Source organism: Spermophilus citellus (assembly GCF_964194105.1).
Source record: "Spermophilus citellus genome assembly, chromosome: 8".
Lineage (NCBI taxonomy): Eukaryota > Metazoa > Chordata > Mammalia > Rodentia > Sciuridae > Spermophilus > Spermophilus citellus.
The window spans coordinates 40,825,590-40,844,993 of record NC_138189.1 but is presented as its reverse complement, the minus strand read 5'-3'; the positions used below and the strand labels follow the sequence as shown (position 1 = coordinate 40,844,993).

Sequence of the window (19,404 nt, the reverse complement as noted above, 5' to 3'; positions counted from 1 at the left end):
GGTTGTGGCTCAGTGGTAGAGTGCTGGCCTAGCACGTGTAAGGTCCTAGATTCGATCCTCAGCACCACATAAAAATAAATAAATAAAATAAAGGTATTGTGTCCAACTACAACTAAAAAATAAATATTAAAAAAAATTTTTTTCCGTAAGTGACTGGGTCAGATCTTGAAATTTTTTTTTCTTTTAATTCCAAGGCACATGCCTTTTCTACCATATCATACCAACTTCCTGACACATGATTAGTTGAATGTACATATAAGAAAACAAATGAATTCAGAAATTATGAATATCTGGTTTATAAAAAGGTTGTTTTTTGTGTTGTGTTGTTTTTGTTTTTTGATAGCTAACCTAGGGTCTAACTTAGGACCTTGGACATGCTAGGCAAGTGCTCTACCACTGAGCTATTCCCCCAGGCCAAGAATAGTATTTTAAGTCCATTTTTCATGTAAGTTTTTAGTTTGGTGATAGGATTCTGTTTTTAGACTATAAAGCAATGTAATATACAGGGCAGATCAAATGCAAACCCAACAGCTTGAGCCTTAACAATTATGAGCCAATTTAACTTCAACATTGTTAAGCAACCTGGGAATGGAGTGTATTTACATCATTAACTGGGCCATTAAACTAAGAAAATGTTGAATCATTTCCAAGTAGTGATAAACCAGCCTTCCATCACTGGAATAAACTCCATTTTGTCATGATATATAATTATTTTTACATATTGCTGCATTCTATTTGCTAATATTTGGCTAAAGATTTTTGCACCTATATCCATAAGGAACATTATTCTGTAGCTTTATTTGTATTATTATTATTTATTTATTTTATGTTCTAATTTGTTACATATGACAACAGGATGTTATTAAATTCATATTATACATATAGAGCACAATTTTTCATGTGTCTGGTTGTACACAAAGTAGAGTCACACCATTTGTATCTTCATATATGTACTTAGGGTAATGATGTCCATCTCATTCTACCATCTTTCGTACCCGCATGCCTCCTCCCTTTCCCTCCCTCCCCTTTGCCCTATCTAAAATTTGTCTATTCCTCCCATGTTCTCCCCAGCATCCCCATTATATATTATCAGTCTCTGTATCAGAAAAAAACATTTGGCATTTTGTTTTTTGGGATTTGGCTAACTTCACTTAGCATAATATTCTCCAACTCTGTCCATTTATCTGAAAATGCCATGATTTTATTCTCTTTTAATACTGAGTAATATTCCATTGTGTATATATACCACATTTTCATTATCCATTCTTCTACTGAAAGTCATCTAGGTTGGTTCCACAGTTTAGCTATTGTGAATTGTGCTGCTATAAACATTGATATGGTTGTGTCCTTATAGTATGCTGTTTTTAAGTCCTTGGGGTATAGACTGAGGAGTGGGATAACTGGGTCAAATTGGTAGTTCCATTCCTAGTTTTCCAAGGAATTTCCATATTGGCTGCACTAATTTGCAGTGCCACCAGCAATGTACGAGTGTGCCCTTTCCCCCACATCCTTGCCAAACTTATTGTTGTTTGTATTCTTAATAGCTGCCATTCTGACTGGAGTGAGGTGAAATCTTTGTTTTGATTTGCATTTTTCTAATTGCTAGCAATGTTGAACATTTTTTCATATATTTGTTGATTAATTGTATATCATCTTCTGAGAAGTGTCTGTTCAGTTCCTTGGCCCATTTATTGACTGGGTTATTTTTTTTTGTTTTTGGTGTTAAGATTTTTGAGTTCTTTATATATCCTAGAGATTAGTGCTCTATCTGATGTGCATGTGGTAAAAATTTGCTGCCATTCTGTAGACTCTTTATTAACTTCACTGACTGTTTTTTTCCCCCTGAGAAGAAGCTTTTTAGTTTGAATCCATCCCATTTATTGATTCTTGATTTTAATTCTTGCACTATAAAAGTCTTATTAAGGAAGCCAGGGCTTAATCCAACATGATGGAGATTTGGCCTATATTTTCTTCTATTAGGCACAAAATCTCTGGTTTAATTCCTCGGGCCTTGATCCACTTGTGTTTTGTGTATGGTGAGAGATAGGGGCTTGATTTCATTTTGTTTCATATGGATTTCCAGTTCTCCAGCACCATTTGTTGAAGAGGCTATCTTTTCTCCAATATATGATTTTGGCACCTTTGTCTAATATATAACTGTGATTATGTGGGTTTGTCTTTGTGTCCTCTATTTTGTACCATTGGTCTGCAAGTCTTATTTTGGTACCAATACCATGCCATTTTTGTTACCGTTGCTCTGTAATATAGTTTAAGGTCTGGTTTAGTGATGCCACCTGCTTCACTCTTCCTGATAAGGATTGCTTTAGCTATTCTTGGTGTGTTATATTTCCAGATGAATTTCATGACTGCTTTTTCTATTTCTATGAGGAATATCATTAGGGTGTCAATTGGAAATGCATTAAATCTGTATAGTGCTTTTGGTAGTATGGTCATTTTGACAATATTAATTCTGCCTGTCCAAGAACAAGGGAGATCTTTCCATCTTCTAAGGTCTTCTTTAATTTCTTTCTTTAGTGTTTTGTAGTTTTTCATTGTAGAGGTCTTTCACCTCTTTTGTTAAGTTGATTCCCAAGTATTTTATTTTTTGAGGCTATTGTAAATGGGGTAATTTTCCTTGTTCCCCTTTCAGAGGATTTGTAAACTGATATACAGAAATGCCTTTGATTTATAGGTGTTGATTTTGTATCCTAATACTTTGATGAATTAATTTATTAGTTCTAGAAGTTTTCTGGTGGAATTTTTGTGGGTCTTCTATGTGTAGAATCATATCATTGGCAAATTGTGCTAATTTGAGTTCTTTTCCTATCTGTATTCCTTTAATTTCTTTCATCTGTCTAATTGTTCTGGCCAGTATTTCAAGAACTATGTTAAATAGAGTGGTGAAAGATGGCACTTTTTAGAAGGAATGCTTTCAATTTTTCACCATTTACAATATGTTGGTCTGGGGTTTAGCATAAATAACTTTTACAATGTTGAGATATGTTCCTGTTATCCCTACTTTTTCTAGTGTTTTGAACATGAAGGGGTGCAGTGTTTTGTTGAATGATTTTTCTGCATCTATTGAGATGAGCATATGATTCTTATCTTTAGGTTTATTGATATAATGAATTACATTTATTGATTCTGTATGTTGAACCAAACTTGCATTCCTGGGATGAATCTCACTTGATCGTGGTACACTATCTATTTTTTTGATATTCTTATTATATTTTATTTGCTAGAATTTTATTGAAAATTTTTGCATCTACATTCATTAGAGATATTGGTTTGAAGTTTTCTTTTTTTGATATGTCTTTGTCTGGTTTTGGAATCAGGGTAATATTGGCTTCATAGAATGAGTTTGGAAGTGTTCCCTCTTTCTATTTCATGAAATAATTTGAGGAGTATTGATATTAGTTCTTCTTTTTAAAAATTTTTAAATTTTAGGTGGACACAATATCTTTATTTTATTTTTATGTGGTGCTGAGAATTGAACCCAGTGCCTCATGCATGCTAGGCCAGCACGCTACCACTTGAGCCACATCCCCAGCCCATTAGTTCTTCTTTAAAGGTCTAGTAGAACTCAGCTGTGTAGCCATCTGGTCCTGGGAATTTCTTGTTTAATAGGCTTCTGATGGTGTCTTCTATATCATTGCTTGAAATTGATCTGTTTAAATTGTGTATATCATTCTGATTCAGTTTAGGCAAATCATATCATTCTAGAAATTTGTTGATGCCTTTGATATTTTCTGATTTATTTGAGTACAAGTTTTCAAAATAATTTCTAATTATCTTCTGTATTTCTGTCGTGTCTCTAGTGATATTTCCTTTTTTCTCACATATGTTAGTAATTTAAGTTTCTCTTCTCATCTTCATTAGCATGTCTAGTTTGTCAATTTTATTTATTTTTTCAAAGAACCAACTTTTTGTTTTGTCAATTTCAATTGTTTCTTTTTTCAATTTCATTGAAAAAATTTCATTGAGTTCAGCTCTGATTTTAAATATTTACTGTCTTCTACTAATTTTGGTGTTGGTTTGTTCTTTTTCTAGGGCTTTGAGGTATAATGTTAGGTCATTTATTTGTTGACTTTTTCTTCTTTAAAGGAATGAACTCCATGCAATGAACTTTCCTTTTAGTACTGCCTTCATAGCATCCCAGAGATTTCAATATGTTGTATCAGTGTTTTCATTTACCTTTAAGAATTTTTAATCTCCTCTTTTATGTCTTTTGCAACCCATTGTTCATTCAATAGCATATTATTTAGTCTCCAGGTGTTGGAGTAGCTTTTATTTTGTATTTTATCATTGGTTTCTAATTTTATCCCATTATGATCTGATAGAATGCAGGATAGTATCTCTACTTTTTTGTATTTTCTCAGAGTTGCTTTTGTCGCATAATATCTGGTCTATTTTAAATAAGGTTCCATGTGCTGCTGAAAAGAAAGTTTATTTGCTTGTTGATGGATGAAAAATTCTATTTATGTCAGTTAAGTCTAAATTATTGATTGTATTATTGAGTTCCATAGTTTCTTTGTTCAGCTTTTGTTTGGAAGATCTATCCAGTGGTGAAAGATGTGTGTTAAACTCACCCAGAATTATTGTGTTGTGGTCAATTTGACTCTTGGACTTGAGAAGAGTTTGTCTGATGAACGTAGATGCTCCATTTTGGGGGGCATATATATTTATAATTGCTATGTATTGTTGATATATAGTTCCATTGAACAGTGTAAATGTCCTTCTTTATTGTTTTATTAACTTTGGCTTGAAGTCCACTTTATTTGATATGAGGATAGAGACTTCTGCTTATTTCCACAGTCCATGCGAGTGGTATGTTTTTTTCCCCAACCTTTCACCTTCAGTATGTGGATGTCATTTACTATGAAATGAATCTCCTGGAGGCAGCATATTGTTTGGTCCTCTTTTTTTAAAAAAAAAAATCCAATCTGTCAGTCTATGTCTTTTGATTGGTGAGTTTAGGCCATTAATATTCAGTGTTATTATTGAGACATGATTTGTATTGCTAGCCATTTTGTTTTTGGTATTTAACTAGACTTGGTTTCTCCTTTGATTAGTTTTTTCTATAGTGTAATACCTCTGCTGATTTTTATTGTTGTTTTTTTCATTTTCATGATATATTTTGCCAAGGATGTTCTATATAATGCACCCTTTCTACTTGTAAATTCTTTTAATTTTTATTTATCATGGAAGGTTTTTATTTCATTATCAAATCTAAAGCTTAATTTTGCTGGATATAAGATTCTTGACTGGCATTCATTTTCTTTCAGAGCTTGGTATATGTTGTTCCAGGATCTTCTAGCTTTCAGAATCTGGGTTGAAAAATCTGAAGATATCCTTATTGGTTTCCCCTATATGCAATCTGATTCTTTTCTTTCATGGCTTTTAAAATTCTCTCCTTATTCTGAGTGCTGGGTATTTTCATTTTAATATGCCTTGCTGTGGATCTGTTGTGATTTTGTACATTTGGAATCCTGTAAGCCTCTTATATTTAGTTTTTCAATATATTCTTCATGTTTGGAAAATTTTCTGATATTATTTCATTGAGTAGATTGTTCATTCCTTTGGTTTGGAACTCTATGCCTTCCTCTATTCCAGTAACTCTTAAATTGGGTCTTTTTATGGTATGCCATATTTCTTGAATGTTCTGCTCATGGTTTCTTACCATCTTCACTGCGTGATCTACATTATTTTCAAGATTATATATTTTGTCTTCATTGTCTGAGGTCCTGTCTTTCAATGGTAATCTGTTGGGGATACTTTCTGTTGGGCTTCTAATTTGGTTTATTGTTTTTTTCATTTTAAGGATTTTTTTTTCCAGAACCTCTTTATTGAAGTAATCTTTTGCTTCCTGTATTTGCTTATGTAGCTCTTTATTGAAATGATCTTTTGCTGCTGTATTTGCTCTCTTGTATCATCCTTTAAGTCACAGAACATTTTAATTATATACAGTCTGAACTCCTTCTCTATCATTTGTTCTGTTGTGCTAACCATGGATTCTAATAATGTAGTATCTTGATTTGTTTGGAGTACTTTTTCCCCTTGGTTTTTCATGTTCTTGTGTCTTCCCTCCTAGCACTGTGGATCCAAGGCATTACTGTTTTTACTCTATTGGCTTCTAGTGCCTCTGCTGGGTTCCAATACCTCTCCTTTAAAGGGGAAGAACAATGTTAACAGATCTCAATACAAACAATAGACAACCTTAAACCAAATAGTTGCTATTAAGACATTTATAGTTTTGTCACAATATACAGAAATGGTGAGTTCAGTATAAAAAGCAGGTTTGCAAAAGGGTGTACAGTTTCTGATGGTGGACGCAGAACCAGGGGTGAGGTGTAGGATGAGATTCTGAGGTGGTAGGAGGTGAGGATATAAAGCTATTAGATCTTAGAAAGTGTGAAAGAGGAATCTAAAGAAGTTTACTGATTCCTTTGTCTCAGAGAGGCATTGATCAAAATCCTGCTAATCAGGTATTGGAAAAGAGCCAAGTCTATTGGTCTGTATCTGTGTTAAACAGGTATTGGAAAGTGTTAGGGCTGTTGGTTCAGCCCATGACCTTTCTGATTGGTTGTGCCCTTTTAGGCCTTGAGTCTGTAGCCTTCACTCAGGTCTGGTCTACTCTTCTTTTCCTGCCTCTCTGAGACAAAGGAATCAGCTGGATGTTTGGAATGTTTATAAAAGTTAATTTCATGGAGTGGTCTTTACATTTAGAGAAGCCTCATGGGGACCCATTGGCCTAACTGCCTTCCTCTTTTACTATCAGTCCATCCTTCTTATTCAGCAAGCCTCAAAGAAGGTAAAGATAAGTTAAATGCTTTGCCTAGTTCCTTCAGAGCACCTATCTTCCCTTTGGGATTTCAGATTTGTTTATGTATTTACTGAAAACTGCTTTCAGTGTGTCTCACAATATGCCTTGGCAAAATGATTCTGGAACCTTCTTGGGTTAATGCTGACCTAAATTGTAACTCTTGAAGACCAGTCCTGTTTCTTTCTTCTATTTTCTTACACCTTCATCTTTCTCTCCTTTTCTTCTAATTCTTTGTGATATGATTGAACAATGCATTAATTATTTTTATTAATCATTTATGTTTTGCTGGGTCTCAACTTCCAAATATACTTTACTTTCTTCTAGGAATGTATTATGTTGAGAGTTTTTGTCATCTGTTTTCCCTGGAAAGGCAATGAGTCTTCTTTTATTGCCACATATATATGAGCACACAAGTGTATGCACACACAATAATTTTCTGGGTTGTATCAGGTACTTAAGGAAAATGTATTTCAGAGGCAAAAAGATGAGAGAGAACTTTATAGTTTCTCTAGTGAGAAAGGGGCATTGCAAGGTCCATTAGGGTTGGAAAAAAGGCCCTGATTGCTGGTTCAGTGTCATATGTATCTTTAATTGAGATTAGTCACAGATACCTTTCTCATCTGCTATAATTTTTATTAACCTACTTTCCCAGGCTGTACTTATTAATACATAGTTAAGTAATCTCAGTGTTTGTATTAACAGTATTCTATTTTCTGTGTTCTTGATGCTTTGATATGGGTCCTAGAGAAAGCAAACAACTAGCTGGAAATGTGCCTTTCATGTGTGAACTAACATACATCTAGGCATACCCACCTCCTTCTCTGGGGTGTTCACCCCAGGCCAGTGTTTCCTTACTCTAAGGTCCCCAGAGTTAGGTACCAAACAACTGGAGTGGGGGGCACCCCCTGTTCTTTAGAGCCCACTGAAATCACTCTAAACCCTAAACACTAAAACACAATTACACTAAACCACAATGATGGCATGCTTCTATGACTCTGCGTTGCTTCCTTCCCTCTGCCTCCTCACCAGCCCCATGCTTCCCCTGTGGCCTGGCATGGTCTGCCAGGGCATGGCAAGCCTCTTGTTTCAGGGGATCTGTGACTCTGTGAGTATAAACATTTTTTTCTTCTTGACAGTCATTTTAGTGTCAGTATGTCTTGCTATACTGATTAAAATAAATCTCAGGTCCATTTTAGAACTATATTAAAGAGATTTTTAGGAGGTGATGTGCTGCTCGGCCAGAAGATTGACTGAAAATGAGTGAGTGTTAGTTGTTCCAGCCCTTTGAATTTTGCTCTTCCTTGTGGAAGACATGCCAGACATGTGTGCCTAGTATCCTTTCATTTTGGATTTTTGCCTTGACTCTCCTTTACTAGTGGGGCAATTGTCACAACAAGAACCTGGAAAGAACCTTGAAGGTTTGTCTTTATTCCTTATGCCTGGAGCTTTTTGAAGTGGTTCTCAGACTTGGCTATTATGAAGCAGAGAAATGAAACAACACAGAGCTCCTTCCTTTTTATGGGTCAAGTAAGGTCCTGTTCTTTTACTACACAAAACCCAGACCCACGTACATACACAATTTATCTTGTTTAAAGCAAAAAAAGCTTTAAGGTGAATAATTTAGCTCCTCAAGAAGCTGTACTTCATTTTTTAAAATTTTTTAAAAAATTTTTTAAATTGTTATACATGACAGTAGAATGCATTTATGCACTTCAATATATCATATATAGATGTGATGTAATTTCTAATTTTTCTGAGTGTACATGTTGTAGAATCACATTGGTCATGCAGTCACATATATACATAAAGCAATAATATCTGTTTTGTTCTACTTTCTTTTCTATTTCCACATCTCCTCCACTCCACTCCCTTCACTTCCCTCTACCAAATCTCTTCTTCTCAAGTGCCTGGCCCCATTATGAATTAACATCTTTATATTAGAGAAAACATTTGGCCTTTGGTTTTTTGGGATTGGCTTATTTAGCTTAGCATGATATTCTTCAACTCCATCCATTTATGCTAAGTAAAAATAGTACACTTACTGTGACAATAGAACTTCAAAATAAATCCTCTTTTCTGTCCCTTAAAGAGATTGCTAATCCTAAAAACCTTTTATTTAAAGAACTACTGTATATTTTGCTCTTCTCAGGATTGTATTTCTATTAACACCTCAACACTAAACTCCTATACTATTAAGGGAGGTGGCGTGAAATACCTTACCAAAATCTATGAGCATTAAGGTAGTAAATAATAGGAGCAAAACAAATTTATATCCACTTGAACCAAAACTGAAACAAAAAACGATGAGGGAAAAATCAAGACTTTAATAATTTTGACAGATCAACTTTTCCCAATTTAGTAGCTTTGAAGTTTCGTATATATGTATGTGTTTGGGTACAATGGTGTCACCCAACAGAGTGATAGATTCTGGAATCACTGTGTATTTAATAGTACAATAGATTATGGTGATGTTGAAATGACCATTCTTCATGGAGTAAAGTGATGGGTAAAGCAGGCAAATAAAGTTTGCTTCTAAGATTCACTAAACAACTGTCACTAATCTTCTAAGAGTTCCTTGACACAGGAATTAGTCCTTAACGTTCCATATCTTGAATGTGAGCCCAAACAACCAGATGTAACCACTTGAGTCTAGAGTTGGGTTTTTCAGTGGAGCAAGTGCTGGCCTTTGGAGTGGGTTAGGGAGGTGACCTGCAGGGACTTAAAAGTAAATCTTTTGGAGGTAGAAAAATGTGCATAAAGGGGTTGTGTGTTTTTTTTTTTTCAAGTAAGCTAGTTGTGTTAGTGATTTAATATCTTCATACTGAGTTAAATTTATAGATCTTTCATATGAAAAACAGTTTTTACTACACTTTATTATTTGCTAAGAGGACACTGTTAATGAGTTTTGTCGATTATAGCATTTCCCTTAATGAACTGGTAGAGTAGGATTAGGAATAAAAGATATTTATTTGCACTAAGATGAAGCCCAATTAGCCTTAGTTATTTTATATGATGGTTAAACATTTCATATATTATTGTTATTTTAAATTTTTTTTGATGTTGATGAGCCTTTATTTTATTCATTTATTTATATGTGGTACTGAGAATGGAATCCAGTGCCTCCCACTTGGTAGGCAGTTGCTCCACTACTGAACCACAACCCCAGCCCTATTGTTATGTTTTGATCTACTTTGTAAGAGGTTTCACAGGTCTGTGACAGTGCTGAATGAAAGCATCATATTGAAAGAAGAAATGATGATATTGAGTATATATCGGAACGAGATGAAACTTTGCTTACATATTCCAAACATTATAAATCTGGTGTTTATCCTGAATTTTATTTAATTTTATGAACACGTGGTTGTGATTTTGATACTGTTAAAAAATATTTCAGTGCATTTATAATCTGGAACCAATCACACAGATGGATTTTCTCTTAGCTATAGACTAATGCAGAAGGAGCCTGAATTCTTTTAGGACATCTTTAAATTTTTGGATACCAAGCCAAAAGTATATAATTCACAACAAGCTTATTATGCTAATTGAATGTTTATAATAGAAATTTATTCATGCTTTTGAAATAACATACTTTCCCTCAGTTAGAACAATACAGGTTAAATTAGTATGATGCTTTATTTTTGTTGAACGAAATAGTAAAAGTTACTTTCCTATAGTATAAATGAGACCTGAAAGGTAGATAGAAGAGACTTCTCCAAAGAATGAACTGTGTGAAGGTTCAGGCTTTTTCATTGTGTTCTGCTTCTTCCCAAAATGTTACTACAAGGAGATATTTATGTTTAATATTTTAAATTGGTCTTTTTCTTTTGAATGTATTTGATAGTTATGGAGACATTTTTTAACAAATGTGACAGTGGATACAAAAATTGTTAAAATAGTTCTTTTCCTATCAATTACTAAACTACATATGAAAGGCTGTTTCTGTTGATGATTGTGTATGTGTGTGTCCTTGAGTGGCTTCTGTACAGTTTTTGATTTTTTTTTTATAGTGGTATGGTGTCTTTTTCACCAAAACCTTATGGTCTTGAGCAAAGTACTCAGTATATCATTATGTTCACAGTTTTCTTCTTAGAAAGAAGGTAGATGAGATAATTTCTAATGAACTGCTGGAAGATCTCAATTCCTCTTTAAGATTTCTATTTATCATGTTCTGAAAATAAACTCCAAAACATGGATTACATGACAGCAGTGGTTTTATGTTTGCTTTGCTCACTGCTGTATCCTAGTCCCAAGAACAGTGTGTGGTGCATGGTAGGCACTTAATAAATATTTGTTAACTAAAGAACAAAACCCCAAAGAAGAACCATCAATAGCAAAATCCTGATAGATTATATTCACTGGCTGGGAGATACATGTATTCATTCAGCTGTGAAAGTAATAGTAAATCTGATTCTAGTGCTACCCTGGGAAATTCTTTCAGTGGCTCTTCATTCTCCTATAGGTAAAGACTTAAACTTTGAACTTGCACAGGATTTCTTTGGCTATTCTGGATCTCTTATTTTTCTAAATGAATTATAGGACTATTTTTTTCTAGTTCTGTGAAGAATATCATTAGTATTTAGATAGGGATTGCATTGAATCTGTATATTGCTTTTAGTAGTATGGCCATTTTGATAATATGAATTCCACATAATGGATAAGTTTCTTAAAGATGAAGTAATTGTTTAAAAAAGTAGTTAAGAGAAAAGATGAGTAGTGAAGTCACTGTGAATGTTTTCATGAACAAAACTACCTTAAGAGCTATTAAGCTTACTACTGATGGAAGCAATAATTTCCTGCTGCATAAAATGATTCAGCTTGCTTTCTGTTTAAAATTAGTTGAAATATATATTTTTTCTTTTTTTGTCATTGTGTTTCTGTCGGAATAATGTCGCTGTTATTGCAAATTCTGTGAGTAAGCTTAGCTTCCTGTGGATGCCATTAAAAAGCTATTTCTCTGAGTTTAGTCACAAAATGATTGTGTGCATTCACATTTAGTTGTCAGTCTCCTAATTGTATGCTTTCCACGTGACTGAGGTAGTACCATGATTCACCAGTCAGCCACCTTTTAAGAGTTAAAGCTGTCTTTATGTTTTATTTGGTGATGAGTATTTCCTGTTTGTTTCTGCATTTGACATTTCATACATGCCAAACCAAGGCCATTTCTAAGATTTCATTAAAAGTAGAAAAAAACTGCTGAATAAAAAGTCAAGAATGATCTGAAAGAACCATATCTTCATGTAGAGAAGTATTCTGAAAGACTGTAAAAAATGACCTTTAGCAGTTTATTAATATGTGTATGTTACTGGTTTGTGGTCTTCAAAGATGATAATTTGTCAAAAGTAGTTTGATTTCTAAGGATACAACAATCAGTTTATGAAAAGCACATGCATTTGATATGTATTTAGTATCAGATGTAGTTAATGAAAATATAGAAACTAATTGCATTTCATAGTAATATATTGGATGTTCAAATATAGTACTTTTTATTATATATTTCAGAGAGTTAATTATAACAAATAAAATTGTATTCTGGTAGCTGCAATGAATCAAAGTTTATCTTTTTGGAAAATATAACTTTAAAAATATATTTTTAGTTGTAGATGGACACAATACCTTTATTTAGTTTATTTATTTGTATGTGGTGCGGAGGATCAAACCTAGTGCCTCACACGTGCTGGGCAAGATCTCTAAAACTGAGCTACATATAACCCAAGCCCCCCAAAATATAACTTTAAAAACAGAAGAAGATAGAAAATTGTTTCATTTATATACTATAGAGCTGTTGGGAATTTTCTTTCGTTAACTCTTTTAATTAATGTCACTAGATTTGTAAAAAAGAAAAAGGTTTTATTAAAAGCATTGTGAGATACCCACCCATCTTCTGCTGAGGTTGGCAAAGTCAGGCATATTCACAAATGTGAACTTCTAGTACATAATGGAAACTTTATAGTTTGTTTGGGACCCAAAGAACCTCAGACATTGACATTTTAGTTCAACCAGAACTTGAATTTTATAGAATGGTGTAGAATCATGATAAAAAGTAGATTTTGGAGTTTTAGGGACCCAGGTTCAAACCCTGTGTATTTTGGACAGATGATTTCATCTCTGTAAGAATCAGCTTTGTTATTTATGAAATGGGGTCAATGATACATATCCTGGGAGATTGTTATTTAGTGAGATAAAATGGTTATATTGCCTATGACATATTGAGCTCTCAATAAATGAAAAAAATGAGTTGCACCTATAAAGAGAAGCCCCAAGAAGATTAACTGAATTATCCAAAGTGACAGAAAGAGCTCATTGAACTTGAGCTCTATTGAAAAATTTTTATTAAAAAGAGATGTTATCAATGTTTATTGCACTACAATTCACAATAGCTAAACTGTGGAACCAATCTAGATAGATGCTCGTCAGTAGATGAATGGATAAAGAAAATGCTATTTATACACAATAGAATATTACTCAGCAATAAAAGAGAATAAGATCATGGGCTGGGGATGTGGCTCAACTGGTAGCGCGCTCGCCTGGAGTGCGTGCGGCCCGGGTTCGTTCCTCAGCACCACATACCAACAAAGATGTTGTGTCCGCCGAGAACTAAAAAATAAATATTAAAAATAAAATTATCTTCTCTCTCTCTCTCTCTCTCTCTCTCTCTAAAGAAAAAAGAATAAGATCATGATATTTGCAGGTAAATGGATGGAATAGGAGAATATAATGCTAAGTGAAGTTAGTCAATCCCAACAAAACCAAATGCCAAATGTTTTCTCTGATATAAGGAGGCTGATTCATAGTGGGGTTGGGAGGGGAAGCATGTGAAGATTAGATGAACTCTAGATAGGGCAAAGGGGAGGGAAGGGAAGGGAGGGGGCAAGGGATATAAAAAAGATGGTGGAATGAGATGGACATCATTTCCTTAAGTACATGTATGAAGTCACGAATGATGTGAATATGCTTTGTATACAATCAGAGATATTAAAAAATGTGCTCTATATGTGTAATATGAATTGTAATCCATTCTGCTGTTATATATAACAAATTAGAATAAAAAAATAAAATTAAAAAAAGTACATAAGACATGAAAAAAAAAACCGAGATGTTAGGCAAGTGGTTTTATTTTTGTCTCAGTTTATGGGTCATAAAGTTTCTAGAGGATATTTCCCCTACTCTTTCCTAAGGTTATAATGAACATAAAATAATAGCTAGATTGAAAATAATACCTCTAAGCAACTTAGACTTTAATTTTTTGTCTTTTGGTTATATAAATGATATAAGTAGGATGTTTGAAAATTCAGCAAAGTTTTGTTTGGAGAGAAACAAGTAAAGCTGAATATTTAAAAAAGAAAGCTGAGTAAAAGTGGGAAATAATTAGTATTATGTAACAAAGCAGTGGCTATTGATGACTAAAGGGTAACAGTATGACATTATTTAAAACAAAAAATGCAGAATCCTGAGAGAGCTTTACCTGCTTTATAATTTTATGTAGATCTTCACTTTTTACTCTTTTCCATTTTATCCTATGTGGGGTCCACATTTGAGTTTAAAAGAAGAATAATGGATGTTAAGGATTAGAAGAGAAAACCAAGTTGAAAATAATTAACATTCTACATAATTGCTTCTCTTTGATGATTTGCTTACCATCAACAAGGCATGTTATAGTAGAAAGATTATCTTGGTATGAGTCCTGTTTTTGCCAGGTTGAGTTGCCATTTACAGGTTCAGTGTACTTAAGTCAGTTGGCATCTCAGAGGATCTAATTGGTCACTAATAATGGCTTAGCTTATAAGGTAAGGATCAAATGAGATATATAAGGTTTTTTGTAAATTCTTTTATATGTATGTATGTGAATGCTTTTATACATGTATGTAAATGCTTTTAAAATAGGGTACAGTGATGGTATTTGAAAGTAGATCTTAATATAAAATAGTTATACTTTATTTACCTTTCAAAACTATTTCTTAATTTAGTCACCATCACCCTACCATCCCCAGAAAAGAGACAATGAGGGGCCTGATTATTAAAAAGACATTGAGCCAGCTGTATGTCGTGGCACACACATGTAATCCTAGTGACTCCACAGAGTTCCATAGGCAGGAGGATGGCCAGTTTGAAGCCAGCCTGGGTAACTTATCTTAAAATAAAATACAAATAGGGTTGGGGATATAGCCCAATGATAGAACATTTGCTAGCATGTGTGAGACCCTGGGTTCAATCCGTAATAGCACAAAACAAAGAAAAAAAAAATAAACACAAATGGATTTTCATCTGTCTGTGTCAGGTTGGGCTTAGTCCTGCTGAAGATGTGAAGGTGATTAATTTAAGCCAGATAGTATGGCTTTGATTGTCCTCAGTGTCAGTCATTCAGAGAACCTGGATTAGTTCATGAATGTTCATTTGATCAACTTAAAGTGACTGTATGTGATGTGGAGGTTAGTATGATGTTTAGGAAACTGTTTAGGAGAGGAAGTAGACATTAGTAAATCAGACGTAATTCTGGAATTATTTACAGAATTATTTACAGAAACAAAACAATTTTCAAAGAAACATATCCTGTCTACATGTCAGTGTCAGAGATCATGGATACTATATATTTCTCCTAAAATGTTTTAATAGATAAAAGGCAGAAAGTTCAAGCCCAAAGTGACTTTAGTATACTGTATGACATTAATCAAGGTCTTATGAATAAAAGTAATCAAAGTAGGAGCTGGAATTGTAGCTCAGTGGTAGAGTCCTTTCCTCCCACAATTGAGGCACTGGGTTCATCCTTAGCACCACATAAAAATAAATAAATAAATACATTGTGTCCATCTACAACTAAAAAATATTAAAAAAAACTCAGTGTTAAAAAAAACTCAATGTAATTAAGTGAATTTGCACAATATATTGCCAAGATTTGAGCATACTGAATTAAAAATTATAGGACAATATTATTCATAAGAACAATAATAGTAGTAGCAACCACAGTGACAACCACACATCTATTCAAAATTTATTGTGAATTAAATTGCTTAAGGTACATTATTTTATTTACTTCTTACAACAGCTCTGTGAAGTTACTCTTATTACTTTCATCTTCATCGATGAGAAAACTGAGGAAAATGAATTATGTGCACAAAGGTACACAACTAGCAAGTATTATTTATTCAATATTTATTGAGTGTGCCGACCACAGGTCTGCCTTGTTCTAGGTAGTGGGGAATTAGCAATGAGTTAAACAAAATCTCTGCCTTCCCAGAGGGTCTCACCTTTCATGAGGAAGATACGCAACAAACAAACAAACATGGAAACATCCAGTAAGTCCAATCGCAGCAAGGATTATGTGGAGCAGTAAAACCAAGTGAGGAGGCAAGAGTGCAAGGATGGGGTAGTGAGATGAGCTTTATCACTCTTTTATCTAGTGTGGTGGGGGAGACCTTTCTGATAATGTGAAATTTCAGCAGATACCTGGGAATAAAGGAATGTTTTCAGGAAGAATGCTCCTCGTAAAGGAGGGGAAAAGGTTCTTGTTCTTGGAAGGATGATATGGGAGGCCATATATTTGGAGTGGGCAAAGAAGATAATGGTTGGACTCCAGAGCGCGTGTTTTAATTCTACACTAATCTAATTTATTTGGTCAACCACAGCATTACCTAACCCACTGTGACCTTGGGCACATACTATATTAGAGAGATGTATATTCTTGTGGCAAGGAAAAGGGTAGTGACATGTTATGCTGGGGAGGTTCTCTGAGACATCTCTGTGGTCTAGGGAGAGGTCCTTTTGAGAATAAAAGTAAGTTATATTTATGGACCATAAGTTAGGGAAACTGGGAGTGAAACTTACCCCCCTCAGAACTCTACAGTGATTTTCCATTGTCTGCTGAGCTTTAGAGAAATTGTGTCTTTCTGAAAACCCTGCTTTTGAATTATGATAAAGACTATGTTCAAAACTGCTAAGCTATGTTGTTGTTCTTACAGTGTGAAATTAATTACAAATTCCTTGGCATCCTGTCCCTTACAGATTGAAGCCAAAAGACCTGACAAGAAATACAGGGCCCTCATAGTATGGCTCCCATCCTCTCTTGCCCTTACTTCTTCTGTCCCTCCCCTTGTACCCTGGCATAGAACAAAACAGTCCTAGGACTTTGTGTATTCCAAAATGTCCTACTTTCTTCTGTGACTATAATTTTATATATTCTTTAAAGCCTTTCCTCACGGCTTCTCCTTCCTAGATTGAGTTATAACTTCTTTCCTTGGCCGCTTTTGGAGTTTGGGTTTTGTTGTATTTGCTCATCATTTCCAGTTGAAATCCTTCCTTTAGCTACTCACCTCCTAGACAGGATTAGATTTGCATAAAGATCTATGCAAGTGTTGATCATGGCTCTTACCACACTTTTTTTTTTTTAAATTTCTCTTTCAGACTAAGTCATTGAAATCTTGTTCTTAGAATCTAAATTCCAACCAGATACCAGGCTTGGCATGTAGTTTACTTCCTCACTTAAATTACACTTATAATAGATGCAGAGTTGTATTAGGGTTTTCTAAATGAGCAGAACCAATATAATGGGTATATAATTATAAAGGAAGATTTATTAGATTGGCTTAGATGTTGTTCCTACAATGGCCATCTATAAACTGGAGAGTTGGGAAACCAGTAACTGCTCAATCCAAGAAACCGGAAGCTTCAGGACAGGAGGGTCCATTGATGTAACCCCAGTCCAGGCTGAAGGTCTGGAAGCTCCCTGGAGAATTGCTGGTGTGAGTCACATTCAAAGGCTGAAGAACCTGGAGGCTGATGTCTTATGTCAGCAGCAAAAGCCACACCTGCTCAAGAACCACTCACTGTGCATGTGACTGACTTTCCTCCTTTGCTTTTTGTTCCATCTGGGCCCCCACTCTATTTGATAATATTAGCCACATTCAGGGTTGGTCTTCTTACCTCAGTTGGCTGACCCACATGCCAGTTTTTCTGGAAACACCCTCATAGACACACCCAGAAATATGCTTTACTAATTTTCTAGTTTTCTCTCATTCCAGTCAGGTTGACAACCAAGATTAACCATCACAAGAGTAATCAGGTTGAAAGTTTTGATCAGATTAAACCAAGAAGAGTTTAGTTGAACAGTGATTTCATTTCACTATGGGGAAATAGATGATAATAAAGCAACTACTGTTTAATGAAAGATCACTGTGTGCCAGACATTAAAATTAGGGCTAAGTTATGAAATGTCAGCATTCCAGCTCAAATCCAAACTTGAAAGCTGCATTTTGTTAGGTATAACTTTAAAGCTAAACTTTTAAAACTAAAATTTAAAAAATGCATTCATTTTCAAACGAGTGCTAACTGGATAGTAGGAGAGTAGTGGTGCTTTAAATAGAGGAAGAAGTCCTTAAAAAGGAACAAAAGTCATCTTTGTTTCTTTATGTCCTGTTTTGAAAATGTTACTACAAATGTGTATACTTGGCTACATGGCAGATATCTTCCGGAAAGAACACTGTACTCATTTATAATTTGGACATGGCATGTTGGGTAAGACAGAGGGCTATTGGGGAAGAAACCCAGATGAGACCCTGCATAATGCAATGCTTCGAGCAGTCATAAACAGTTAATTGTAAAGGCTTCTGCAAGGGCCATCTTTCCAACCTAAGGCCCAAAGTGGAATACTTTAGCCCATGGTTTCTTAGTGCTAGTCCTGATTTTTATTCAGCAGGAAGCCTACTAATTAGGAAGTCTATTGAGTAATTTTTGAGCCGGAATTCTCATTGCTGATTGCTTTGTATTTCTCAGAAAAGTATGTTATTTTAAATTGACACATGGCTTATAATCACTGATAGAGTAATTTTTAGACAAATATCGAATTTTGACTTGCTTAACATTTATGTTACTCTAGTAAAGTTGAATTACACTCTGAAGTACTTTCAAGTGAAAAATCTCAAAAAAGTTTTTATGTAGTTTCCTATACTTCTCATGGCACAATATAACTTTTATTCCTTTTTTTTTGGTTTTGATTTTATGATCTCCTAATTTCTCAATAATTTGTGCCAATTAAACAAATTAGATATTCCTTATTGAATCCTAATCCTAATGAGTCTGTTGGTAAGAAAAACTGTATTAGTGCTCAAAAGTGCTTTCAACCCTTTACATTTTCTGGTATAAATTTATTCTAAAGCTCTCGTTGTGGTTGTTCTGTTGCAGTGACACAGCTGCAAAAGCCCTGTGGGAAGCTTTACTGAACACCAAGCACAAAGAGGCAGTGATGGAAGTTCGGAGACATCTAGTGGAAGCAGCAAGCAGAGAAAACCTGCCAATCAAGATGAGTATGGGTAAGCCTTTGTACTCCACCTAGGAAGCTTCTGTAAGCCTGCTCTGAACTGTGTACCAGTCTAGCCAATGTGGTGAAAATACTGAATGCATTTGTGAACTGCTGAAAGAATAGGGGAGAATTATGTGCACACTGCCCTTGGGCTTGGCATTGATGACTTTTCTTAGAATGCTTGGGAACTTTAGGAAAGTTCTTGCTTACAAAGAATAATTCTTTTAGTTTCTTAACTGATTCTAAAACTATCAAAATCAGTCTGGACCATCTTCCCTTAATTCTATTCCAC

At 34.5% G+C, this 19,404-nt stretch overlaps 1 protein-coding gene across 3 annotated transcripts in view; it reads left to right on the top strand.

Moving 5' to 3' along the window:
- SCFD2 (sec1 family domain containing 2) overlaps window positions 1-19,404 on the top strand; it is a 416,855-nt gene that overhangs the window by 28,946 nt on the left and 368,505 nt on the right. For all 3 annotated transcript variants that reach the window (XM_081303332.1, XM_081303333.1, XM_081303334.1), the window contains exon 3: window positions 18,995-19,122. In XM_081303332.1, coding sequence (XP_081159458.1) covers window positions 18,995-19,122 — 128 coding nt within the window. The remainder of the gene's footprint in view (window positions 1-18,994; window positions 19,123-19,404) is intronic.